The 27372-nt window shown below is 46.9% G+C and overlaps 2 protein-coding genes across 4 annotated transcripts in view; both read left to right on the top strand.

Moving 5' to 3' along the window:
• Positions 1 to 6443, top strand: part of LOC115093431 (peroxisomal trans-2-enoyl-CoA reductase-like) — a 72218-nt gene extending 65775 nt beyond the window's left edge. For all 3 annotated transcript variants that reach the window (XM_029605128.1, XM_029605129.1, XM_029605130.1), the window contains one exon: positions 5951 to 6443. In XM_029605128.1, coding sequence (XP_029460988.1) covers positions 5951 to 6039 — 89 coding nt within the window. In that variant the 3' untranslated portion in view covers positions 6040 to 6443. The remainder of the gene's footprint in view (positions 1 to 5950) is intronic.
• A 5-nt stretch (positions 6444 to 6448) lies between these two features.
• LOC115093430 lies at positions 6449 to 10515 on the top strand. The gene is made up of 2 exons (XM_029605126.1): positions 6449 to 6544; positions 6588 to 10515. Exon 2 carries the CDS (start codon positions 7129 to 7131, stop codon positions 8155 to 8157), a length of 1029 nt encoding a protein of 342 aa, XP_029460986.1. The 5' UTR covers positions 6449 to 6544; positions 6588 to 7128; the 3' UTR covers positions 8158 to 10515.
• Positions 10516 to 27372: the final 16857 nt, after the last annotated feature.

The raw sequence follows: 27372 nt of genomic DNA on the forward strand, positions 1-27372 counted from the left end.
ACATACCAGGAGCAGTCCAGACGGTGGGTTATGTCCCCCGTCCAGCAGATGGAGTCAGAACAAAAAGCTTGGGGGGAGGTACTATATAACCTCACCTCCCTTGCCTCAATCCTCAGTATCTTCTGACTCCAGCAGATGTGAGCAGGGGACTGTCAGGTCCCCAGCACAGGAGCTTAGGTTTCCTAAGCCTTCTTTATCTTTTCTCTACGGGGATCAAGAAAAAAAAGAAAAAATGAAACAGAGTTTCCTGAGTTAGGGGGACAGAAGGGCTTGCTGACAAGGTCTGTTCCTTGTCTCCCCCCCCCCTTCTGTCTTCCTTCCTTCCTTCCTTTTGGGGGGAAAGTGTGTATTTTGTGATTATTTCGTTTAGATTTACCTCTTGCTCAGCAGTACTCAGCGTCTCTGTGGACTGGGCCGGACCCGGGGTGCACGTTAGTGGTGCTAGCCTCTCCCCCTCCCCCTTCTCTGCTGCTCTGCGGCCCCGCGACGTGTCATTCCCCGGGGCCGCCGGGAGGTCCGATTCCCCGGTGGCTCCATCGGGTCGGTGGAGGGGGGTGGTTCGTGTGCCCTCGGTGATCAGGAGCGAGGATTCGCCGGTTTTCGTCTTGCCCCTCCCCTTCCGGGTCCCGCCATGCCGTGATCTGCGGCCTGTTCTTCATGCGGCCGGCAGGAAGGTCGGCTGTCGCAGGAGAGGCTCTGCGCAAGCTGCCTCCCCGACGGAGAAGACAGCTCTCAGCAGGGGGACGCCGCAGGACTTTGCAGTGAGGACCGCGCGGCTAGGAAGCGACAGGCTCCGTTCCCTCTGAGTGCGGGAACAGCGGCCATTTTATTTTCAGATTCGGAGGCAATTTCTGAGGAGGACATGGAGGGCCCAATCTCAGCGGCGCCTCCCGTTTTAGCACCGTTTTCAGAACCCCCCGGAACCGGTGGTGGCCGCTCCCCAGGGGAGGAAAGGGGGATCCCCTGCTGGCAGGCCTCCATTCTCTGGCAAAAGCCTTTCCAACTCATCCCACCTTCTTACAATTAATTTCTAGAGAATGGGATGCGCCAGAGGCCTCTCTCAATGTCAGTAGAGCAATGGAAAAGCTTTATCCCCTGCCGGAGGAGTTTCTGGAGCTGCTCAAGGTCCCGGCCGTGGATTCTGCCGTCTCGGCAGTCATGAAGCGTACCATCATCCCAGTCACAGGCGGCACGGCGTTGAAAGACCTCTAGGACAGGAAGTTGGAGGTCTATCTCAAGAGAATCTTTGAGGTTTCGGCGCTGGGGATTCGGGCGGCTATCTGTAGTTCACTAGCGCAAAGAGCTGGTCTTCGGTGGGTCCAGCAGCTGCTCACCTCACAGGCTTTGCCGGCGGCCCAGCAGGCGGATAGGTTGGAGGCCGTGGTAGCCTATGGGGCGGACGCCCTCTATGACCTCCTTCGGGTTCAGGCCCGATCAATGGTGGCTGCGGTCTCGGCCCGTCGTCTCCTGTGGCTACGAAACTGGTCGGCGGATGCCTCGTCGAAGATCCGCCTGGGATCACTCCCCTTCAAAGGCAAGTTTCTCTTCGGGGAGGATCTGGACCAAATCATCAAGTCCCTCAACGAGAATGCGGTGCACAGACTTCCTGAGGATAGGCCTCGGTCTACTAGATCCTTCAACTCCACCAGGTACCAGTCCCGCAATCAGCGCCTGTTCCGCACTACGAGACAGCAGCAGCAGCCATCCCGAGCTCCGTCATCTCGCTCGCATACCTGGAACCGGTCCTTTCGAGGCCGCAGGCCCGGCAAGGAAGGGCAGAGCCCGGGTACCTCCCCGAAATCATCTCAATGATGCCAGGCCGACCCACGAACCGACTCCCCGGGTAGGAGGTCGGATTGCCCTCTTCTACGAAGAGTGGGTCCGAATCACGTTGGATCAGTGGGCTTGGATATTCTAAAACATGGCTATGCATTGGATTTTGTCCGCGTGCCCAGGGACAGATTTCTCTTCTCCCCATGCGGGTCCCTTCACAAGCAAAGGGCCGTTCGGCAGACCCTTGACCGCCTACTCTTTCTGGGGGCTATAGTCCTGTGGCCGCCTCCAAACTGGGTTGGAGACATTATTCCATTTATTTTGTGATGCCCAAGAAGGAAGGCACTTTCCGACCCATTCTGGAGCTCAAGACTGTCAACAGGTCCCTCAGGGGATTTCATATGGAAACACTGCGCTCGGTGCTGGCAGCAGTCCATCAGGGGGAATTTCTCGCCTCCCTGGATCTCACGGAGGCGTACCTTCATATCCCGGTCCTTCGGGCTCATCAGCGCTATCGTCGCTTCAAGATCTTGGGGCAGCACTTTTAATTCCGAGCCCTTCCCTTCGGTTTGGCAACGGCTCCACGCGTCTTCACGAAGGTCATGGTAGTAGTGGCGGCGGCCCTACGCCGGGAAGGTGTCCTGGTGCACCCTTACCTGGACGACTGGCTCATCTGGGCCACCAGGACTATAGCCCCCAGAAAGAGTAGGTGTTTAAAATCACGAGAGGTCTAGAACGGGTAGATGTGAATCGGTTATTTACTCTTTCGGATAGTAGAAAGACTAGGGGGGCACTCCATGAAGTTAGCATGGGGCACATTTAAAACTAATCGGAGAAAGTTCTTTTTTACTCAACGCACAATTAAACTCTGGAATTTGTTGCCAGAGAATCTGGTTAGTGCAGTTAGTATAGCTGTGTTTAAAAAAGGATTGGATAAGTTCTTGGAGGAGAAGTCTATTACCTGCTATTAAGTTCACTTAGAGAATAGCCACTGCCATTAGCAATGGTTACATGGAATAGACTTAGTTTTTGGGTACTTGCCAGGTTCTTATGGCCTGGATTGGCCACTGTTGGAAACAGGATGCTGGGCTTGATGGACCCTTGGTCTGACCCAGTATGGCATTTTCTTATGTTCTTATAAGTCTCTGACCCAGGGGTTTCAAGCGGTCGACAGGGTGGTGCAGTTGCTCCAGTCCCTGGGCTGGATCAGCAACTTTGCCAAGAGCAACCTCACTCCATCTCAATCGTTGAACTTTCTGGGGGCGCACTTCGACACCAAGGCGGGCAAGGTGTTCCTGCATCCGGAGCGGGTACATGCGTTGTGCGAGCAGATCCTTCGCTTCACGGCACTTCCTGCCCCCACAGCGTGGGATTACCTGCAGGTCCTGGGAACCATGGCGTCCACCATCGACCTGGTCCTGTGGGCTTTTGCACACCTGCGCCCTCTCCAGAGGGCATTGCTCTCCCTTTGGAAGCCAGTGTCGCGGGTTTTTCAGGCGGTACTTCCGATCCCGATCACTACAAGACTCGGCCTCCGCTGGTGGCTGAACCCTCGCCATTTAGCACAGGGGGTATCCCTGGAAATTCCGGACTGGGTGGTAGTCACCACGGATGCCAGCCTAGTTGGCTGGGGAGCAGTCTGTCGGTCAAGCTCCCTACAGGGCCGTTGGACGGCGGATCAAGCGTGATGGCCCATCAACCGCCTGGAGACAAGAGCGGTCCGCTTAGCATTGAAAGGCTTCCTCCCGCTGGTCCACCACCGGGTGGTCAGGATTCTCTCGGACAACGCGACCACGGTGGCATACATCAATCACCAGGGGGGCATGAGGAGCCGTCAAGTCTCGGAAGCAGATAAGCTGATGCAGTGGGCGGAACTCCACTTGAGCCATCTGGCAGCCTCCCACATTGCAGGCATGGACAATGTACAAGCGGACTTCCTATGCCGGCAGCACATAGATCCCGGAGAGTGGGAGCTCTCGGAGGAAGCAATGCGCCTGATAGTAAGACGGTGGGGGATTCCCCATATGGACCTCATGGCCACAGCCGGAAATACAAAGGCCCCTCGCTTCTTCAGCCGCAGAAGAGAGTACAGCGCGGAAGGTACTTCGGCGGATAGAGAGCCATCAGGGTCCGGTAATCCTGGTGGCGCCGGAATGGCCCCGACGGCCGTGGTTCGCAGACCTCCTTCACCTGGCGGTGGAGGGCCCGGTGCGGCTCAGTTATCTCCCACGTCTCCTTCGTCAAGGGCCCATATTTTTCGAGGCAGCAGATCGCTTCTGTCTTGCGGCTTGGCTTTTGAGAGGCGCAAGCTGAGGCGTCTTGGGTATCTGGAGGAGGTGATTTCTACTCTAATGCGGGCACAAAAAAGTCCACTTCCGTCACTTACGTGCGTGTTTGGAAGGTCTTCGAGACATGGTGCCAGGCACATACTATCTGGCCGTCCCACGCCTCGGTGGCACGGGTTCTCTCGTTTTTGCAGGCCGGCTTGGATTTGGGCCTCGCCTATAACTCCATCCGGGTCCAAGTGGCAGCGTTAGGAGCTTTCCTTCACAATGGGCGGGACTTGATGCTCTCAACCCACCCAGATATCTTGTTTTCTCAAGGGGGTTAAGCACCTGAAGTCACCATTGCAGCCACCTTGTCCTTCCTGGAATCTTAACTTGGTACTCCGCGTCCTTAGCGGACCGCCTTTCGAGCCCCTCCGGGCGGCCACCATCAAGGATATCACCTTCAAGACTATCTTCCTGGTAGCGATCAGCTCGGCACGTCGCATTTTCGAGCTTCAAGCGTGAGCCATATCTCCGATTTACCGATGAGGGTGTTTCCTTGCGCACAGTTCCATCGTTTCTTCCCAAGGTAGTCTCGGCCTTTCATCTTAACCAGTCCGTCGAATTGCCTTCTTTTTCATCGACGGACCCCAGGGATCTTCGCAAACTCGATGTTAAGCGATGTCTGCTGCAATATCTGGCAGTCATCAATGAGTTTCGCCTGTCGGATCACTTGTTCGTACTCTGGTTGGGGCCTAAGAAGGGTTGTATGGCCTCCAAACCGACCATTGCCCGTTGGCTGAAGGGGACGATTGCCGCCGTGTATCTTGGTGCCGGGAGGTGCCCTCCGCTGGCTGTCAAAGCGCACTCCCTTCGCTCTTAAGCTACTTCCTGGGCAGAGAGCACTGCGGTGTCGTCGCAGAAGATCTGCAGGGCGGCCACATGGAAGTCTCTCCATACCTTTGCGCGACACTATCGTCTGGATGTACGGGCACCAGTTTTCGGTTCCTTCGGGGTTAGAGTCCTTCGAGCGGGGCTGTCTACGGCCCACCCAAAGTAGGGAAGCTTTGGTACATCCCACCGTCTGGACTGATCCTGGTATGTATAGGGAAAAGAAAATTATTCCTTACCTGCTAATTTTCGTTCCTGTAGTATCATGGATCAGTCCAGACACCCTCCCTGGTTTGGGGGGTTTCTTGGGATACGCCTCCGCTCGAGTGACTTCTCCGCCTTACCTCTGTGCCCCCTGGGACACCAGGGTCTGTTTGTCTCATAGTTCTGTTTGCAAGTTCTTTTTGGGATTTTTTACGACAGTTATAAAATTCTTTAATGTTGCCTTGTTAGCGTTTAGTTACTTGATCCCTCTGTTTCTTCTCTTCTTGGCTTTGCTAGTCTAGTTACTGAGGATTGAGGCAAGGGAGGTGAGGTTATATAGTACCTCCCCCCGAGCTTTTTGTTCTGACTCCATCTGCTGGACGGGGGACATAACCCACCGTCTGGACTGATCCATGGTACTACAGGAACGAAAATTAGCAGGTAAGGAATAATTTTCTTCTTTTTTCTTTCTCAGGAAGATTATCTTTCCTTGCTCTTAGCTCCGATCATCTATCGTATAAAATATGCACCATATCATACCTGTGCTGTGGTAGTTGTGAAATGTCCTGTTGAGCTAATTTGGCATGTTACTTGTTAAGGAGTAAAACTGACACCATTTTCTCTTCGTTCATAATATTAATCACTTGATGTTTGCATTTTTTTTAATCTCTTCATTCTGGGGTGGTCTGGGCTTTTCTTCTTTCTTTGCTCCACTATTTGTAGCAGAAGATGCAAATCTGACATACAGTATCATGAATAAGAGTATCTAGATTGTGAGGTTTGCCAATAAATGGTGGTATTATTTTTTTTAACAGATCACAAGAATTGGCCCCCAGCGCCCGAATGCGATAATCTCAGAGCCTTGAAAGAAATGTTATCCAGCTCACCTCCATCGAAACTCTGAACATAGAGATGGAAATGGCAGCTCGCCTGGAACGGATCATGACTTCATGTTAACTGATTATCAGTGTTAGCAAGTCCAGGCCTTCAAATTTGGTCTACTTGACAGTGCTACAATTCAGTTTTCATTTACCTTTCCTACTCAATGAATTAAAAAAAACAAAAAACAATTTAAGAGTTGTACGCTATAAAATGAAGTTCCTTAAACCATCAGGGATAAAATAGAGTGGTTGATGTGTTAATCCGATTGCACGTGCTAAATTAAGTCAACAAACAACAAAAGAAAGTGATCCCTTTTCATTGGTCTAATGTAATACATTTTCCTTTATCAAGTCAAAAAAAATCTTTGTATTGCATAGCCTGAATGCCCTACAATGGAATACAGTTTAATAAATAATAAGCAAATAACTGTTGTCAAATTGAACTATGTGAATAAAAATAATAGAAAATAAGACAATGAAACTCTGTGGGGAAACAAGTAATAAAAGCATGTGGAAGGGGAGAAGAGGGTTCCATTGCCTGGGCCATCTGGGACTGGGGATACTGGAGCAGGAGGAGGTGGTCCTGGCCATTACTCAGCAGTGACACCTACTGGCTGGGGGAGGGAGTGTAGCAAGCATGCCAGGTTCCCAACTCCACTGTGATGGCTGGGTTAGACATTAAGGGGTAGATTTTCAAACAAGCGCGTGTGCATCCATGAGCGTGCAGTTCCCGGTGTGCGCACATGGATGCAGTGGCGGCGATGACTCCAAACGCGGACCCGGTCCTGGTGGGACTTAGGGCACTACCGCGTACATTCCCGTTCCATCCGATGCACAGATTGCTCCTCCTATGGGAATGGGAAGCCCCTGAGATGGGTCTCCGGGTTGGGAGGGCTATGGATAAGCTCTACCCGCTTCCCGATGACTGCCTGGTCATGTTGAAAATTCCGAAGGTGGACTCTTCGGTCACCGCGGTAACGAAGCATACCACCATCCCAGTGGTGGGTGCCACAGCATTGTGGGATGTTCAGGACCGCAAGCTTGAATTTTATTTGAAGCGGATTTTTTAGGTCCTAGCTCTCGGGGTCCGGGCAACAATCTGCAGCAGTCTCATGCAGCGGGCAAGTCTTAGGTGGATGCAACAATTACTCAGCACCCAGGACCTCCCGTCTGCAGAGACGGAGCAGGCGGAACGTTTGGAGGGCGCCATCGCATATGGCGCGGATGCCCTTTATGACTTGCTTCGCGTCCAGGCAAAGGCTATGGCTTCCACAGTTTCGGCCAGATGCCTCCTCTGGCTATGCAATTGGTCCGCGGATGCTTCATCGAAGGCTCAACTGGGCACTCTTCCCTTTAAGGGCAAGTTGCTTTTTGGGGAGGACCTGGAACAGCTTATTAAATTCTTGGGCGAGAACAAGGTTCATAAGCTGCCGGAGGACCGCCCCAAACAGTCGACGTCTTTCTTTCCGACTCGTACCCGCTTTAGGGGGCAACGCTGGTACGGCAACAGGGCGCGTGGTTCATATCCTAGAGGCGGCGTATCCAGTCCCAGTCGTGGTCTCATTCTTTTCTGGACCGTTGAGGCTTCTGGGATGGCCACCAGCAACACCCGGCCACCAAGTCCGCTCCCCAATGAGATCCGGTCAGTCCATTCCTCCGCACGAATCTTAGGTGGGCGTCTTTCTCTGTTTCGCGAGGAATGGGCCAACATCACGTCCGATCACTGGGTCCTCGAGGTGATAGAACATGGTTACGCGTTAGAGTTTGCCCGGGACCTCTCAGATCTATATCTCGTTTCCCCTTGCAGCCCGTCCAAGAGGCCCGTGGTCTGTCAAACCCTGGTCAGGCTCCAGGAACTGGGGGCGATCATTCCAGTGCCAGTACAAGAACAATGCGCCGGCCAGTATTCCATTTACTTCGTCATTCCCAAGAAAGACAATTCCTTCCATCCAATCCTGGATCTCAAAAGGGTCAACCGGGCCCTCAGGGTTCCCCGTTTCAAAATAAAGACCCTGAGGGTGGTGATCGCAGCGGTCTGCCCCGGCGAATTTCTAGCCTCCCTCGACCTGACGGAGGCTTATCTCCACATTCCAATTCTGCAAGAACATCAAAAATTTCTTTGTTTTCATATCCTGGGCTAGCACTTTCAGTTCTGGGCTCTTCCCTTCGGTCTTGTCACCGCTCCCCGCACCTTTACCAAGATCATAGTAGTAGTGGCGGCTGCACTCCGCCGGGACGAAATCTTAGTCCATCCTTATCTGGACAACTGGCTGGTAAGGGCCAAGTCCGCCGCCCTGTGCGCTCACGCAGTCGACAGAGTACTAGTCCTCCGCTCGGCTGGATAATCAACTTCTCCAAAAGCAATCTTCAGCCCTCTCAGGTTCTGGAATTTCTGGGATCTCGCTTTGACACTCGGGTCGGGAAAGATTTTCTCCCAGACTCTCGGGCACAAACTGATCAATCAGATGGACAGTTTTGTTTCCCTACCACTTCCCACGGCTTGGGATTATCTGCAGGTTCTAGGGACCATGGCTTCCACGATCGACCTGGTCCCCTGGGCGTTTGCGCATATGCGTCCATTACAGAAAGCGTTGTTATCCCGCTGGCAACCGGTGTCCGAGCAGTTCCAGGACGTCCTGCCTCTTTCCGATTCTACCATTGCTGACATACAGTGGTGGGTCTCGCCGGCGCACCTCCTCAAGGGGATGCCTCTTCTGACTCCCTCGTGGGTCATAGTCACATCGGATGCCAGCCTTTCCGGGTGGGGGGCAGTTTGCCAATCTTAAGCGACTCAGGGTTACTGGTCCCCACTCCAGTCCTGTTGGCACATCAATCGCCTGGAGGCCCGAGCGGTGCACCTGGCCCTCCAGTTTTTTCTTCCCCTGATCCACCGCAAGACGGTTCGAGTTCTGTCGGACAATTCCACCACAGTGGCTTACATCAATCGACAGGGAGATACTCAAAATCATATGATAGCGCTAGAAGCCAGCAAGCTCTTTTCCTGGGCAAAGAGGCACTTGGATCGCCTATCTGCCTCACACATAGCAGGCAAGGAGAATGTTCAAGCCGACTTCCTCAGTCACCAACATCTGGATCCCGGCGAGTGGGAGTTCTCCGACGCGGCCATGGAACTCATTGTTCGCAGGTGGGGTCCCCCTCACCTGGATCTCATGGCGACATTGGACAACGCCAAGGCTCCCTGGTTCATCAGCCAGTGGAGGGAGCATTGCTCAGAGGGAGTAGACGCGCTGGCTTTTCCTTGGCTTCCCAACGTCGTCCTCTACGTGTTTACGCCGTGGCCGTTAGTAGGGAAGACTCTCCGGAGAATAGAGCTCCATCGCGGTCCGGTCATTCTCGTGGCCCCCGAGTGGCTCCACAGGCCGTGGTTCGCGGATCTGGTAAATCTGGTGGCAGACTGTCCTTTTCGCCTCAGCCACCTGCCCCATCTTCTTCGGCAGGGTCCCGTATTTTTCGACCAGGCGGATCGCTTCTGTCTAGCAGCATGGCTTTTGAACAGCGACGTTTGAGGCGAAAGGATTACAAGGAAGAGGTTATTTCCACCCTGCTCAGGGCTCGCAAGCAGTCTACATCTCTGGCCTATGTCCGGGTCTGGAAGGTTTTTGAAAACACCTGCAAGAAGTGGGGTGTTTCAGATCGTTCTCCTTCGGTCACTGTAGTCCTCACCTTCCTGCAACAGGGATTCTCCAAGGGTCTTTCTGTCAGCTCTTTGCGAGTTCAAGTTTCGGCTCTCGGCTCCCTCCTGGGCACCATCGAGGGTCGGGCGGTGGCCTCTCATCCGGATGTAGTCCGTTTCCTCAGGGGTGCTAAACACCTAAAACCGCCCGTCCGGCCCACTTCTCTCTCGTGGGAGCCTAAATTTGGTCCTTCGGGCTCTTTGTTCGGCCCCTTTCGAACCTCTCCATCGGGCTACTCTCAAGGACTTGACACTCAAGGCTGTCTTCTTGGTTGCCATTTGCTCCGCCAGGAGGGTGTCGGACCTTCAAGCCCTTTCTTGCAGAGATCTTTTTCTGCAGTTTTCGGACTCGGGTGTGTCTCTCAAGACAGTGCCTTCTTTCTTGCCAAAGGTCTTTTCCTCCTTTCATGTAAATCAGTCAGTGGAACTCCCTGCGTTTTCTGCTGAGGATATCGCGGGGCCCGGAGGCGGTGACCTTTGACGTCTGGATGTTAAGCGCATCTTGTTGCATTACCTTGAGGTTACCAATGACTTCCGGGTCTCGGATCATCTCTTTGTCCTGTGGAGTGGTCCAAATAGGAGCAAACAAGCTTCTAAGACTACCATCGCTCGATGGTTGAAGGAGGCGATTTCTTCGGCCTATATCTGCAAGGGCTGGGTGGTCCTGGATGGTTTGAAAGCTTATTCCTTGTGTTCTCAAGCTACTTCTTGGGCAGAGAGTCAGTCGGTCTCTCCGCAGGAAATCTGCAGGGCAGCTACATGGAAGTCCCTGCATACCTTTGCTAGTCATTACCGCCTTGATGTTCAGGCACCAGTTTTTGGTTCCTTTGGTCGGCAGGTGCTTCAAGCGGGACTATCCAGGTCCCACCCTTTGTAGGGAAGCTTTGGTACATCCCATGGTCTGGACTGATCTGGGTACGTATAGGGAAAGGAAAATTAGTTCTTAACTGTTAATTTTCGTTCCTGTAGTACCACGGATCAGTCCAGATGCCCTCCCGTCTTGTCTGTCCGCTTGAATTTCTCCTGTTTTCTCCTTATAGGCGTCATTAGTGTCTCTGCATGGCTGTCATGGAATTTCACTACAGGCACCGGAAGCATCTTTACGATGATCAGGGGTAGTCATGCAAGAGCGTTTCAGTAACACAGTTCATTCACTTGTTCTATTGTTCTGATTGTTTACCCTAAATTACTAGTTATTCTGTTACTTGCTTGATCTTATGCCTTTTTCTGCTTTGACAATGGTTATACTGAAGGGCTGTAGGGTATGCTCTGTCCTCATATAGGATACCCTTTCAGTTTTGGTCTGTCTCCACCTGCTGGAAAGGAGGCTCAACCCATGGTCTGGACTGATCCGTGGTACTACAGGAACGAAAATTAACAGGTAAGAACTAGTTTTCCTATAAGATGCAATGCCCATGGGTGCTTTTGACTTGTAAACTTCATACCAAATTTCACAGAGAAAATAATCGCTTAACTTTGAATATCCCTTGGGTATTGATTTTTTTGCACCTGTTTTTTGTACCGGCAGATTTTTAAAGGAAATAATTTGCATCGATTTGAAAACGTCATCTGCATGCATTTATTTTCTGTTCCCATCTGAAACACACTCCCAGGAACACCTTCCCAGGAAGGGAAATTTTCCGACAGCCGACTTATCTGTATAAATCATTATTTGCCCACATAATTTGCTTGGAAAATTGTCTTACCTGTGAGTTTTAAACATGGAAGAGGAATCGATTGATCCTTTGAAGGAAAACAGTAAATGACACTTTTTAGCAATCTGGCATCATTATTGTTGATGCCACATAATATATGTATCCCCTTTGGTTAGAAATTCGGGATATGTGTCCCAACTGAATGTATAATATTGCCCACTCTAACTGAGGGTGCTTGGAAATATGCATGTTGTCTCCTTGATTTGAGCTAAGAAAATAAGGGGAGGGTGGGGAGTTCTTTTGAAGGGTGTAGGTTGGGGGATAAGTAATTGTTGTTGAACTCACTGTACTGTTATGTATGTTTATTGATGTGATATTATTCTTTTGCAAATGTTTGATCGGTTTGGGGCACTATGATTGGTATTTGTTATGGTACTGCTGTAAAACCTAATAAACGTATTGGGGGAAAAAAAGGATAGTTCTGTAGGAAAGCTTAGGCCTCAATAAAGGTCTGTTTTGATTCAGCTGGAAGAAACTGCCAAGTTCCTCCACCAGAAGTGAAAGAATAAACCAATCTAAGGAAATTTTGTATTATTAAACACTCTATAGTGCTGCACATCTTTTAGAGAACAATAATTGTTTGTCTTAGGTAACATACTGAAGATTGTCTGGTCCTGTTTTACAGCCATGATGCTCCCACTAATTCTAGGACCAGAGCTAGATCCATTGGGAGAGGCCCCCATGAGCTGCTCTCTTATGGCTGAATTTTAAAACAGCCACGTGTACAAATATTGTCACACGTGGCCTGGCCACACGCATAAATGCTGATATGTGCATAATTGCTGGGCCTTGAACAAGGGGTGGAATGGAGGCCAGCTGGGACAGTAGCCATTCCTGTACATACCCAGATCAGTCTAGACCAATGGGGTTATGCACTCCCACCAGCAGATGGAGTCAGAGAGCAAAGCTTCGAGGCACTGGTATCCCAAGTGTGCCACCTGCAATGGACCAGTAAGTACAAAAAAATTATTTTACTTGGGGGTCGGGGTGGAGTGGGGGAAAGGGTAGGAAGGTTAGGTGGGGGAGGGAGGGAATTGGGAGAGGCCCGATTGCGTTGCCACGCATAATTTGGTAAAATTCCCTCCCCTTGTGTGCTCTGCCCGCACATGTATGCACGGCCCACAGATTTTATAACATGCATGCGGTGACGCACATGTTATAAAATCTGCGCGTCCATGTGCACATTTATTTATTTATTTAGTGATTTTTATATACCGCGGCACGTAAAGATATACATCACCTCGGTTTACAGTAAACAAATTAGCAACAGGCTTTACATACAACAGGCTTTACAGGAAGTAAACAGATGACAGCAACAGGCTTTACATAATTAACGGAATTCAGGAGAGCCTAATATAACTACTTTATTAAGAACAAATGCATAATCTAATTCAATAACGACGCAGGAAAGCAAAATATGCAATTAACTTGCTACAGTTCTATTCAATAGTAAATGTAAAGTCACAAATATTGCAAATAGGGTTAGCGGGCGTAATTGGAGAAAAGATAAATTAGCAGGTTGAATCATACATACGGGAGAGAATAGAAACAGTAAACTAGTGAAAGGTAAACAAGAAGAGGGCATTTCAGATTAATCGAAGATCATAGTGTGAAAGCTTGTTCGAACAACCAAGTTTTGAGTTTTTTTTTGAATGTTTTATGGCAGGATTCGAGACGCAAGTCAATGGGCATTTTATTCCAGATGTTGATACCAGCTATGGAAAATGAACGGTCTCATGTGGTCACGTGTTTGATGTGTTTCAGAGGAGGAGCGGCAAGTTTAGCTTGGTGGATATTTCTTATAGGTCTATTAGATGCGCGGAATATAAACTGGTCAGAAAACCATTGCATCTCTTGGTTATGTATAGATTTATGAATGAGGGAGAGAACTTTAAATGTAATCCTGTATGCTACAGGAAGCCAGTGCAGGAACATGAGAGCTGGAGTTATGTGTTCGTGTCGGCGAGTATTGGTGAGCAAGCGAGCAGCAGAGTTTTGTAGCATCTGCAATGGTTGAATAGCGTTTTTAGGGAGACCTAGTAGTAAGGCGTTACAGTAATCTAGTTTTGGCAGAATTGTGGCTTGTAACACAGTCCGGAAGTCCTGTGGATGTAAGAGAGGTTTAATTCTTTTTAGCGTATGAAGCTTAAAGAAACCATTTTTTATTGTGGCAGAGATGAAATTCTTTAAGGAAAAGTGATTATCAATCATAACGCCAAGGCTGCGGACTTGCTGCAAATGGGGATGGTCTGATGTTGATGTAGGTGTGGTGTTAGCGGATGTGTTCTTGTGTGGCGTGATGATGAGAAGTTCTGTCTTGGTAGTGTTTATAGCAAGACAGTTTTCTGTGAGTAGATTTTTTATTTCAGCAAGGGTCGAATCCCAGGTTTTTATGGCGTTAGCGAGTGAATCATAGATGGGGATAAGGATCTGTACATCATCGGCATATATAAAATGACGGAGATCCAGTTTCACCAGAAGTCAACAAAGAGGAGATAGGTAAACGTTGAATAGGGTTGATGATAGAGAGGAACCTTGCGGGACACCTTGAGATAGATTTCTGGGTTTCGAGGTTTGGTGTCCCATCTTGACACTGTATGTCCTGGCTTTCAGGAAAGATTGGATCCAGCATAAGGCGGTGCCAGTGATGCCAATTTGTGAGAGGAGAGAAAGCCGGGTATTGTGGTTGACAGTGTCAAACGCAGAAGAAATATCAAGTAGCGCCAGTAAATAAGAGTGACCAGTGTCTAGGGTTTTTAGTATAGTGTCTGAGAGGGACAAAAGCAGAGTTTCAGTGCTATGGTTCTTCCGGAAACCATATTGTGAAGGGAAGAGTAATCTGTTTTCGTCTAGAAAGTCTGTGAGTTGTTTGTTAATGACTTTCTCCAAGATTTTCGACAATAATGGGAGGTTCGAGACTGGTCGATAGTTGGCAGGTTCGGAGGGATCCAGGTCAGATTTTTTGAGTGTGGGCTTTATTATTGCGTGTTTGAGTTGCGTAGGAAAAACACCATCTGTTATGGATTTGTTGATGATGTTAGAAATAGAAGGGGCAATTCTCGTAGGAATGGCAAGGAGTGTTTTTGTTGGCATGATATCAATGGGGTGCAAGGCAGGTTTGATTTTTTTTAGAATTGCTTCAATTTCAGATGCAGTTGAGGTTTCGAAATTTGAGAGTGTGGGTGATGAGCTCAAGGAGCTAGTCCAGGAACATTCCAGGAACTGCGTGCACCTTTTAAAATCTACCCCTTAATGAGGATGTAGAGGATATCTATGAAATCCGGGGATCCTCTGAAGATAATTGGGCTCATCTAATCCAGGGGCAGGCAACTCTGGTCTTGGAGTGCCACAAACAGCCCTTGTTTTCAGGACATCCATAATGAATACATATGAGATATATATGCATATATTATCTCCATTGTATGAAAATATATCTTGTGCATAGTCCTTAGTGATATCCTGAAAATCAGACCTGTTTGAGAGATTCTAGGACCGGAGTTGCCTACTCTGATCTAATCACACAAGTGGGTCTGTCGGATATATGATCTAACAACAACAAAAAAAACTTCCCAGCCTAATTGCAACTGCGGGAGGACCTGGTAATTTTAAACATCTCCAATGAGCAACTGTAAATTTCAACTTGTCATTGTCTAGCAACTAATAGTTATTTCACTCAAAAAAAAAAAAATCAACACTTCATCTTTTATTGTCTTTATTAGAGATAAAATTCTACACAGCTATGGCACAGTTGCTTTATCCATCTGATCTGAACCTCTTAGTGCCTGGAGCTCATCCTCTAATATCCTTCATTAACAGGGCATGTAACCAATCAATTCTTCATTCCCTGATGACAAGAATTCTTACATCACATCATTATTCTTATTGTCACATAATTGGTCCAATCACAGACCTAATTTAGGGTCTGCTGCCAATCATTTATTGTCCCATTGTAACAAAGTCCAATTACTGAAACCATACCCATTTTTCTTACATACTAGGTGTCAGTTGCAAATTAACACAGGATGTCTGTGAACATTTTACCAGATAAGTGGTTTTTATTTGCAAAACTTTGAAAATTTGCTTTAAAAATTTGTGTGAATAATGTTAGCTATAGATTAGGCCTATGATTTAATATAAGGAAAATGAAGGCTGCTTATGTTGAGGAGGTAGTTCCTATTATGAGGGCTCTTGTAGTATATTAGATGTGCATGTGGATTCCTTGTTCCTGTTATGCATTTTTAATATACATCATTAAGTTTCCACTGTAGTCTAACATTTGGGCTCAAATGCAAATTTTCTAAGCAAATTTTCTAAGTTTTGCAAATAAAAACCACTTATCTGGTAAAATGTTCACAGACATCCTGCATTAATTTGCAACTGACACCTAGTATGTAAGAAAAATGGGTATGACTATTTCTTATTTCTGTGGGCAGCAACAGTCATCCTTTTCCAAGATTTCAGACTTTCCTATATCAGTTATTGCACCAAGAATATTAGTGCTTCCAGTAGGCTCTCTGCTTCCTAGCTATTGCCAGATGTAGAGGGGTCTGATGTTTTGGCTGGATTATCAACAAGATATTGTCCCAGTAAGGAGATACTCACAACTGATTAATACTAGGACTGCCCATTTGAAGATGGGAAATGTCATTTGAAATATTTCATATTAAAATATATAGCTCCACCCAGAGGTATGGCCTTTATAGTTAATGATTCCCCCTTTGTGAATAGGCTTCTGAAAGGAACTGTCCCTGAAATGAGTATCCTAATATTGCACCCAACACTTTTTGCCTGTGGACACACCAAAGTAAATCAGCTTGTTTCAGGTACCAAGACAGCAGATGTCCCAGAAGCAATAAGCTGTCAATGTCCCAGCTACACTTTTGTGATAGGCATGATAATATGGTGCAACTACACAAAAGGCAAAGTAAGAGGGAAGTACAAATATTTTACAAGAGTAGTATAAACTGTAAGATTAACATACTCATCAATAAAAACAAGACACAGCCCCTCATAATTTTTTTCCTCTTCTGTCCAACATGCATTGTTAGGGATGTAAAAGATAATACATATATCTTTGCATTGCTTTTGTAGGCAGGAATGTTGAATTATGGTTTTTTGCACTTAGAATTAGGAAAATTTATACAGTTTTATGAGAAACTGTTGAACTATGCTTTTTGCACTTAAAATTAGGAAAGATTTACAAGTTTTATGAGCAATAGTATCAGGCTGATAGCTCGATTAATAATGCAGAAATAGAAAATTATATGGCTGAGGTCATTCTCCCCTTCCTGAGTTGTGAGATGCAGCAGTGTTTGAACAAAGCGATTTCAGTTCCTGAGATTATTTAAGCTATTAAAGATTTGAAAATGGATAAGGTCCCTGGTATTGATGGCTTCACAGCAAAATTTTATAAGACTTTATGCATTGCTTTAGGTGGCCCTCTTGCTCATATGTTTAATTCTCAGCTGGAGGAGAATACATTGTCCTCTTCTATGTGGGTATAACTGTCCTGGCTAAGGAGGAGAGAGACACTACATTGTGCAGCTTCTATTGGCTAATCTCCCTTTTTAACATAGAAAGTTTAATCATCCCCTTGTAGGACACTAGCTGTTTAATTAGTAAATTTACCTGTACTCTAATTCCAACTTCCTTAGTATCCTAAACTTAACTAGGAACTTAACAAAATTAAGATGAAGGCAGCAGTCCAGCAGCAAGAGGGGGGATTTCCAGTCTTTTGCATTGAGTGTCACATATATGATTTTTTTACCCACTGGTGAGAGATTGTATGTGTGCACACGATGCAAAGAGACCCTGGCTCTCGGAATGAGTCCAATCTCTGGAGGCTAGCGTGGCAGACCTGAAGGAGCTGAGGCAGACAAAGAGAACATAAGAACATGCCATACTGGGTCACACTAAGGGTCCATCAAGCCCAGCATCCTGTTTCCAACAGTGGCCAATCCAGGCCATAAGAACCTGGCAAGTAACCAAAAACTAAGTCTATTCCATGTTACCATTGCTAGTAATAGCGGTGATTATTATCTAAGTCAACTTAATTAATAGCAGGTAATGGACTTCTTCTCCAAGAACTTATCCAATCCTTTTTTAAACCAGCTATACTAACTGCACTAAACCACATCTTCTGGCAACAAATTCCAGAGTTTAATTGTGTGTTGAGTGAAAAAGAACTTTCTCCGATTAGTTTTAAATGTGCCACATGCTAACTTCATGTAGTGCCCCCTAGTCTTTCTATTATCCAAAAGAGTAAAAAAACCGATTCACATCTATCCGTTCTAGACCTCTCATGATTTTAAACACCTCTATCATATCCCCCCTCAGCCGTCTCTTCTCCAAGCTGAAAAGTCCTAACCTCTTTAGTCTTTCCTCATAGGGGAGATGTTCCATTCCCTTTATCATTTTGGTCACCCTTCTCTGTACCTTCTTCATCGCAATTATATCTTTTTTGAGATGCGGCGACCAGAATTGTACACAGTATTCAAGGTGCGGTCTCACCATGGAGCAATACAGAGGCATTATGACATTTTGCGTTTTATTCACCATTTCCTTTCTAATAATGCCCAACATTCTGTTTGCTTTTTTGACTGTCGGAGCACACTGAACCGACAATTTCAATGTGTTACCCACTATGACGCCTAGATCTCTTTCTTGGGTAGTAGCGCCTAATATGGAACCTAACATTGTGTAACTATAGCATGGGTTATTTTTCCCTATTGCATCACCTTGCACTTGTCACATTAAATTTCATCTGCCATTTTGATGCCCAATTTTCCAGCCTCACAAGGTCTTCCTGCAATAAATGAAGTTGAGCTGGTATGAAAATTCCCAAGTACTGAATCTGAGAAGAGGCTCTGGACATTGGGAAGGTAGTCCCCCAAGTGTTCTTTAAAGAAAGGGGAAACGGCAAAGCTTCTGACTTCCCATGGTTTAACTGAAACCTTGCAAAGGAACCAAATTCTTGAACAAGCTCCAAGAGGAACATTGATGAGACCTTCAGGGACATAATAGCGAAGCCCAAATCCAGTCTGGCAGCCCCAGTGCTGCCTTGGATCAGAAAGGTTTCTCAGTTGGAGAACATCACCCTGGTGTAGCAGGAAGTGATTATGTAGCAAGGACCTGCTCTCCAGCTGATGTATTATCCTCTCATACTGAGGATAAGTCTCCCAGGGCTACTGCCCAGGAGGAAAGGGTTAGGCCGGCCATCATAGTTGGTGATTCAGTTATTAGAAATGTAGATAGCAAGGTGGCTGGTGGATGTGAGGACTGCCTGGTAGCTTGCTTGCCTGGTGCGAAGGGGGCAGTCCTCACGTGTCACCTAGATAGGATTATAGACAGTGCTGGGGAGAAGCTGGCTGTCGTGGTACATGTGGCCACCAACGGCATAGAAAAATGTGGGAGAGAGGTTCTGGAAGCCAAATTTAGGATTTTAGGTAGAAAGCTGAAATCCAGAACCTCCAGGGTGGCATTCTCTGCAATGCTTCCTGTTCCACGTGCAGGTCCCCAGAGGCAGGCAGAGCTCCAGAGTTTCAATGCGTGGATGAGTCAATGGTGCAGGAAAGAGGGATTCAGTTTTGTAAGGAACTTGGAAAACTTTTGGGGAAGGGGGAGACTTTTCCAAAAGGATGAGCGCCATCTTAACTAGAGTGGTAACAAGCTGCTGGCACTAACTTTTAAAAAGGAGATAGAGCAGCTTTTAAACTAGAACAAGGGGGAAAGCCGACAGACACTCAGCAGTGCATGGTTCGGAGAAATGTATCCTTGAAGGATACTAATGAAACAGGAAAGTTAGGGCATCCCAACAGAGAGGTTCCAATAAAAGCAAACATAGTCCATGTGCCTCTATGTAAAAAATCACCTGAGTTAAAGACTTCCAAATTATCCCTATCAACTGGAAATCAGGTTGTTAATACAAACAATAAACACACTTTGAAATGTCTGTATGCCAATGCCAAAAGTCTAAGAAGTAAGATGGGAGAGTGGTGGAAGGAGGATTACCAATGGGATAGTGCTATATCAGGGTACAAATTATATCGCAATGACAGGGAGGATCAATTTGGTGGGGGTGTGGCACTTTATGTCCGGGAGGGTATAGAGTCCAACAGGATAAAGATCATACAAGAGACAATGCTCAGTAGAATCTATATGGGTAGAAATCCCATGTATGTTAGGTAAGAGTATAGTGATAGGAGTATACTACCATCCACCTGGACAAAATGGACAGACAGATGATGAAATGCTAATAGAAATCAGGGAAGCTAGTCAATTTGGCAGTGCAGTAGTAATGGGAGATTTCAATTACCCCAATATTGACTGGGTAAATGTAACATCAGGACTTGCTAGAGACATAAAGTTCCTGGATGTAATAAATGACTGCTTCATGGAGCAATTGGATCAGGAACCAACAAGAGAGGGAGCTATTTTAAATTTTTGGCAAAGATTATGGCGGATCGATTGGCATCTATACTCCCTGGGTTGCTTGGATCCGGTCAAGTGGGATTTGTCCGTCACAGACATGCCCTCACCAATATTCATAAGGTTTTAACGGCCATGACCCTATGTCAACATGAGGGTATACCCCACTTGGTGGTCAGTCTCGACGCAGAAAAAGCGTTTGACGAGTGGAGTGGAGTTATTTATTTCACATTCTTCAATTGGTGGGGATTATGGTTTTTTTTATCAGGCGGTTCAATTGTTATACAATGCACCTATGGCCACTATAGTGACTAATAATTCTCAATCAGAATCCTTTCCCATCAATAGGGGTACTAGGCAGGGTTGTCCTGTGTCCCCTTTGCTATTTGTTTTGCAACTCGAGCCCTTATTGGTAGCAATTCAAACCACACGCTCTATCAAAGGGGTCCGTTTTCAGTCAGAAATATTTAAACACGCAGCATTTGCTGATGACATTTTGGTTTTCCTGACAGACCCCACCCAGTCACTTCCCAGCCTCTTGGAGCTTGTTCAAGAATTTGGTTCCTTTGCAGGGTTTAAGTTAAACCATGGGAAGTCAGAAGCTTTGCCGTTTCCCCTTTCTTTAAAGAACACTTGGGGGACTACCTTCCCAATGTCCTGGGCCTCTTCTCAGATTCGGTACTTGGGAATTTTCATACCGGCTCAACTTCATTTATTGTACACTAGCAATGTAACCCGCTTTTAAAAAAAAGCAATGGAGCGGCTTGAAACTTGGCGCTCTCTTCCCCTTTCATTGTTGGGCCGACTAAATTTATTCAAGATGATTAGTCTCCCTAAATGGCTTTTCCTTTTCCAGAATTTTCTGATTATCCTTAGGGCCTCAGATCGGGGGATGATGGAGACTGCTTTGCGCAGATTCTTATGGCAGGGTAAAAAAGCAAGAATACCCCTCAGCTCCCTACAAACTCGATGGAGCCAGGGTGGGATCAGTGTCCCTAATTTGCGGCTTCATAATGTAGTCGGTAATCTTGGAATTATTCGGGATTGGCTTCTGGGAGAATCGGCCTGCATAGACATCCTAGCGGAGAAAACCTTGGTGACTCCCGTAGGCCTGAGTTATGTTTTACAGGCGGAGGCATCAAATATTTCATATCCTCCACTGATTGCGGCCCTATTTGCCCCCCTCCGGGTCGCATGGCGGTTGATTACTAAACGGTTATGAATTCCACGACTATGTGCCTATTTTCTACCTATACAGGGGAATCCTGATTTTCAACCAGGTTCTCAGACGGCTAGCTTTCAAGGTTGGACTTCCCGGGGAATTTTATATTTAGGTCATGTTTTGGATGAGGAGGGTCGGATACTGCCATATACAACTTTAATTCTACAATATGGGTTGCCCTCCAAGCAAGTTTTCCCATCCTTACAATTGCAACACTATATCAATTCTCTCCCATCAGATACCAGAGATGCTCAATATTTTACCAAATTGGAATCTTTATTTGCTTTATCAACACGGAAGACCCCTACTCTAGCTCAGTATTATAAAAGGCTTATGGGGAATAATACTGAGGAGATCTCCACACTGTTAGAGGCATCTTGACGTGGGGAGGGAGGGACAAAGGTTACGGCCTCTATCCTGCGCAGTTGCTTTCATCATATATCTAGCATTTCATCTAATACATACTACCGTGAGATGCAATTTAAATTTTTATGGAGAGCTTTTATTCCGCCAACAAGAGTGGTCCATCTTAAACTAGTGACGTCTGGGTTGTGTGGGAAGTGCAATAAAGCTGAGGGTTCCTTACTACACATGTTTTGGAGCTGCCCTCGGGTGCAATATTTCTGGGTACAAATGTGTTACGGGAGTCTCAGTTTAGTGGACCCTTGGGCCAACCTGCAGGAGACTGGGAAAAGATGGTCAATGTCTCTAGTATATGGCAGGCCGGGAGGCAGATGTTCAGGCTGGATGTAGAGGTGCTCTTCACCCTGGAAGCTGGTACTCCCCCGGGAGGAGCCCGTGGGAGCCCAACCACTGGGACTTAGGTGGCTTCACCCTTGGAAGCCGAAGCCCCCCCGGGAGGAGCCCTTAGGTGCCCGGCCGCTGGGACTTAGGCGGTAGTGGATCAGGACTGGGAACTGGAACCAGACTAGGACAGTAGATCATTACTGTAACAGGGCTCGGGTTCTGGAACCAGGCAGGAACTGTAGCAGGTAAACAGGAACCAGGCAGGTACTGTAGTAGGCAAGCAAGAACAGAGCGAATAGCAAGGCAGGTCGCTCTGGGGCACAGCGCAACAAGGATCCGGTAGGCAAGCCCGTTGCAAGGCAAAGACTGGGTGGCCGCAGCCAGCTTATCAAGGCCGCGGCGTCTGACGTTAGGAATTGGGCAGAGTCACCACTGGCGGGAAATGGCCTAGAAAAGCACCCAAGTGGCGCACCTAGAGACAGGGCGTCCATGGAAGGCTTCCCGGCGGCGTGGCCCTCGCAGGGACACCGCCGAACAGGCCAGGAACTAGGCCAACGAAAGCGGGAACAGGTCCAGAAACACGGAGGTAAGGGTCTGGTTGCGGTGCTCGCGGCCAGAACCACAACACAAATGGTGCGTTATCTGGCGGGGCTATTGGATATGGTGCTTCCTTCCACTTTAGGTCTGGTATTGTTTGAGCAGTTTCCCCAGAGATTAATCTGAGGACGCAGTCCACGATTATTGTTGAGGAAGGCCTTTGCAGTGGGGAAGAAGATGATCCTGTTGTGCTGGCAAACCTCAAAACCGCCATCACACTGGCAATGGAGGAACCATTTTCACCGATTGAAGCAGATGGATAAACAATGGGTGAGTACTTCATTCCTGCGTGAACGTCGCTTTCTTGATATTTGGGACCCATACATTCAATCTCTCTCTCATGAAGTTCGTAGCCATATTTTGAATGTGGTGGCCACATAGAGGTCTAGGTTGGACATGTCGACAAACAGACCTATTGGACTGGTGACAGGGACCAAGGAGCTGTGGGATGTTTCTTAATACAAGGGACTGGAGGGGGGGGGGGGGGATTAGATGGTTGATGCCTCATGTAAGAACATAAGAACATGCCATACTGGGTCAGACCAAGGGTCCATCAAGCCCAGCATCCTGTCTCAGAGGGCAATCCAGGCCATAAGAACCTAGCAAGTACCCAAAAACTAAGTCTATTCCATGTTACCGTTGCTAGTAATAGCAGTGGCTATTTTCTAAGTCAACTTAATTGTATATGTTGGGGAGTTACCCATACTGGAGAAGGTTTTCATGGGAAATGATTCAGATGGACTGAACCAAATCACGGTGAACCTAGAAGATGTGCTACACCTGAGACACATTAAGAAAGGTGGAAAGAAGGCAACACCTGAGACACATTAAGAAAGGTGGAAAGAAGGCAAAACGATTACCGGCATGGTTAAAATGGGAGGTGAAAGAAGCTATTTTAGCCAAAAGATCTTCATTCAAAAATTGGAAGAAGGATCCATAGGATAAAGCATAAACGTTGGCAAGTTAAATGTAAGACATTGATAAGACAGGCTAAGAGAGAATTTGAAAAGAAGTTGGCTGTAGAGGCAAAAACTCACAGTAAAAACTTTTTTAAATATATCCGAATGCAGAAAGCCTGTGAGGGAGTCAGTTGGACCGTTAGATGATCGAGGGGTTAAAGGGGTACGTAGAGAAGATAAGGCCATCGCGGAAAGATTAAATGATTTCTTTGCTTCGGTGTTTACTGAAGAGGATGTTGGGGAGGTACCCATAATATAGAAGGTTTTCATGGGTAATGATTCAGATGGACTGAATCAAATCACGGTGAACCTAGAAGATGTGGTAGGCCTGATTGACAAACTGAAGAGTAGTAAATCACCTGGACCGGATGGTATACACCCCAGAGTTCTGAAGGAACTAAAAAATGAAATTTCAGACCTATTAGTAAAAATTTGTAACTTATCATTAAAATCATCCATTGTACCTGAAGACTGGAGGATAGCAAATGTAACCCCAATATTTAAAAAGGGCTCCAGGGGCGATCCGGGAAACTACAGACCGGTTAGCCTAACTTCAGTGCCAGGAAAAATAGTGGAAAGTGTTCTAAACATCAAAATCACAGAACATATAGAAAGACATGGTTTAATGGAACAAAGTCAGCATGGCTTTACCCAGGGCAAGTCTTGCCTCACAAATCTGCTTCACTTTTTTGAAGGAGTTAATAAACATGTGGATAAAGGTGAACCGGTAGATATAGTATACTTGGATTTTCAGAAGGCTTTTGACAAAGTTCCTCATGAGAGGCTTCTAGGAAAAGTAAAAAGTCATGGTATAGGTGGCGATGTCCTTTCGTGGATTGCAAACTGGCTAAAAGACAGGAAACAGAGAGTAGGATTAAATGGGCAATTTTCTCAGTGGAAGGGAGTGGACAGTGGAGTGCCTCAGGGATCTGTATTGGGACCCTTACTTTTCAATATATTTATAAATGATCTGGAAAGAAATACGAGGAGTGAGATAATCAATTTTGCAGATGACACAAAATTGTTCAGTGTAGTTAAATTACAAGCAGATTGTGATAAATTGCAGGAAGACCTTGTGAAGCTGGAAAATTGGGCATCTAAATGGCAGATGAAATTTAATGTGGATAAGTGCAAGGTGATGCATATAGGGAAAAATAACCCATGCTATAATTACACAATGTTGGGTTCCATATTAGGTGCTAAAACCCAAGAAAGAGATCTAGGCGTCATAGTGGATAACACATTGAAATTGTCGGTTCAGTGTGCTGCGGCAGTCAAAAAAGCAAACAGAATGTTGGGAATTATTAGAAAGGGAATGGTGAATAAAACGGAAAATGTCATAATGCCTCTGTATCGCTCCATGGTGAAACCGCACCTTGAATACTGTGTACAATTCTGGTCGCCGCATCTCAAAAAAAGATATAATTGCGATGGAGAAGGTACAGAGAAGGGCTACCAAAATGATAAGGGGAATGGAACAGCTCCCCTATGAGGAAAGGCTGAAGAGGTTAGGGCTGTTCAGCTTGGAGAAGAGACGGCTGAGGGGGGATATGACAGACATGTTTAAAATCATGAGAGGTCTAGAACGGGTAGATGTGAATCGGTTATTTACTCTTTCGGATAGTAGAAAGACTAGGGGGCACTCCATGAAATTAGCATGGGGCACATTTAAAACTAATCGGAGAAAGTTCTTTTTTACTCAACGCACAATTAAACTCTGGAATTTGTTGCCAGAGGATGTGGTTAGTGCAGTTAGTATAGCTGTGTTTAAAAGAGGATTGGATAAGTTCTTGGATGAGAAGTCCATTACCTGCTATTAAGAACATAAGAGCATGCCATGCTGGGTCAGACCAAGGGTCCATCAAGCCCAGCATCCTGTTTTCAACAGAGGCCAAACCATGCCACACGAACCTGGCAATTACCCAAACACTAAGAAGATCCCATTCTACTGATGCAATTAATAGCAGTGGCTATTCCCTAAGTAAACTTGATTAATAGCCGTTAATCGACTTCTCCTCCATGAACTTATCCAAACCTTTTTTGAACCCAGCTACGCTAACTGCACTAACAACATCCTCTGGCAACAAATTCCAGAGCTTTATTGTGCGTTGAGTGAAAAAGAATTTTCTCCGATTAGTCTTAAATGTGTTACTTGCTAACTTCATGGAATGCCCCCTAGTCCTTCTATTATTCGAAAGTGTAAATAACCGAGTCACATCTACTCGTTCAAGACCTCTCATGATCTTAAAGACCTCTATCATATCCCCCCTCAGCCGTCTCTTCTCCGAGCTGAACAGTCCTAACCTCTTCAGCCTTTCCTCATAGGGGAGCTGTTCCATCGCCTTTATCATTTTGGTTGCCCTTCTCTGTACCTTCTCCATCACAACTATATCTTTTTTGAGATGCGGCGACCAGAATTGTACACAGTATTCAAGCAGGCATTATGACATTTTCCATTTTATTAACCATTCCCTTCCTAATAATTCTAACATTCTGTTTGCTTTTTTGACTGCTGCAGCACACTGATCCAACAATTTTAAAGTATTGTCCACTATAATGCCTAGATCTTTTTCCTGGGTAGTAGCTCCTAATATGGAACCTAACATCGTGTAACTACAACAAGGGTTATTTTTCCCTATATGCAACACCTTGCACTTGTCCACATTAAATTTCATCTGCCATTTGGATGCCCAATCTTCCAGTCTTGCAAGGTCCTCATGTAATGTATCACAGTCCGCTTGTGATTTAACTACTCTGAATAATTTTGTATCATCCACAAATTTGAAAACCTCACTCGTCGTATTCTTTTCCAGATCATTTTATATATATATATATATTGAAAAGCACCGGTCCAAGTACAGATCCCTGAGGCACTCCACTGTTTACCCTTTTCCACTGAGAAAATTGATCATTTAATCCTACTGTCTGTTTCCTGTCTTTTAACCAGTTTGTTATCCACAAAAGGACATCGCCTCCTATCCAATGACTTTTTTTAGTTTTCGTAGAAGCCTCTCATGAAGGACTTTGTCAAACGCCTTCTGAAAATCCAAATACACTACATCTACTGGTTCAGCTTTATCCATATGTTTATTAACCCCTTCAAAAAAATGAAGATTTGTTAGGCAAGACTTCCCTTGGGTAAATCCATGTATTGCCTTTCACATGAATGCTTGATATCTACCTTATAAATGGCCTGTGACCGACGGCCCGCAAATGCGCAGTAGAGCACAGCTCTACTGCGCATGTGCGGGCAAGGATGTCGATCAGAAAAAAAAAATGGCGGTGGGGCCGCAGGAGCGGGAGGAGAAGCAGCGGCGCCGCGCGCGGTGCCGCTGCTTCTCCTCCCCAGATCTGCCGGCAGATCTCGGGGGGGGGGAGGGTGTCACTCCCCGCGCCCCCCCCACCGAGATCTGCCGGCAGATCTCGGGGGGGGGAGGGTGTCACTCCCGCGCCCCCCCCACCGAGATCTGCCGGCAGATCTCGGGGGGGGGGGGGTGTCACTCCCGCGCCCCCCCCACCGAGATCTGCCGGCAGGAGCGGGAGGAGTTAATGGAGCCGGGTGAGGGTTGCGGGAAGTCGCGCTTACGGCGCCGGGAGGAAATGGAGGTGGGGGGAGGGAGGGAGAGGGGGACTGAGTGAGTGGGAGGGAGGGAGAGGGGGGACTGAGTGGGAGGGAGTGAGGGAGAGGGGGGACTGAGTGAGAGGAGAGGGAGGGTGGAGAGGAGTGGGTGGGGGAGGGGGGTGGTGAAGAGTGAGGGGAGAGAGAATGAGGGGGAGGTGAGAGACAGAGGGATGTAGCCCGTTTTAACGGGCTTTACGGCTTGTTATATTATAAATGCATAAAAAAAACAAAAAAAAACTAATTGGAGAAAATTATTTTTTACTCAATGAACAATTAAGCTCTGGAATTTGTGCCAGAGGATGTGGTTAGTGCAGTTACAGGCCGATACAGTAGCCCAGGTTTGGATGCGCGTTTTCGACACACTAGCTTTACC

Source organism: Rhinatrema bivittatum, chromosome 6, assembly GCF_901001135.1.
Source record: "Rhinatrema bivittatum chromosome 6, aRhiBiv1.1, whole genome shotgun sequence".
In the NCBI taxonomy this organism is placed as follows: domain Eukaryota; kingdom Metazoa; phylum Chordata; class Amphibia; order Gymnophiona; family Rhinatrematidae; genus Rhinatrema; species Rhinatrema bivittatum.

Bases quoted from the DNA above. Each gene is read 5' to 3' on its own strand.
- LOC115093430 (XM_029605126.1), top strand. From the start codon at position 7,129: ATGCAGCGGGCAAGTCTTAGGTGGATGCAACAATTACTCAGCACCCAG.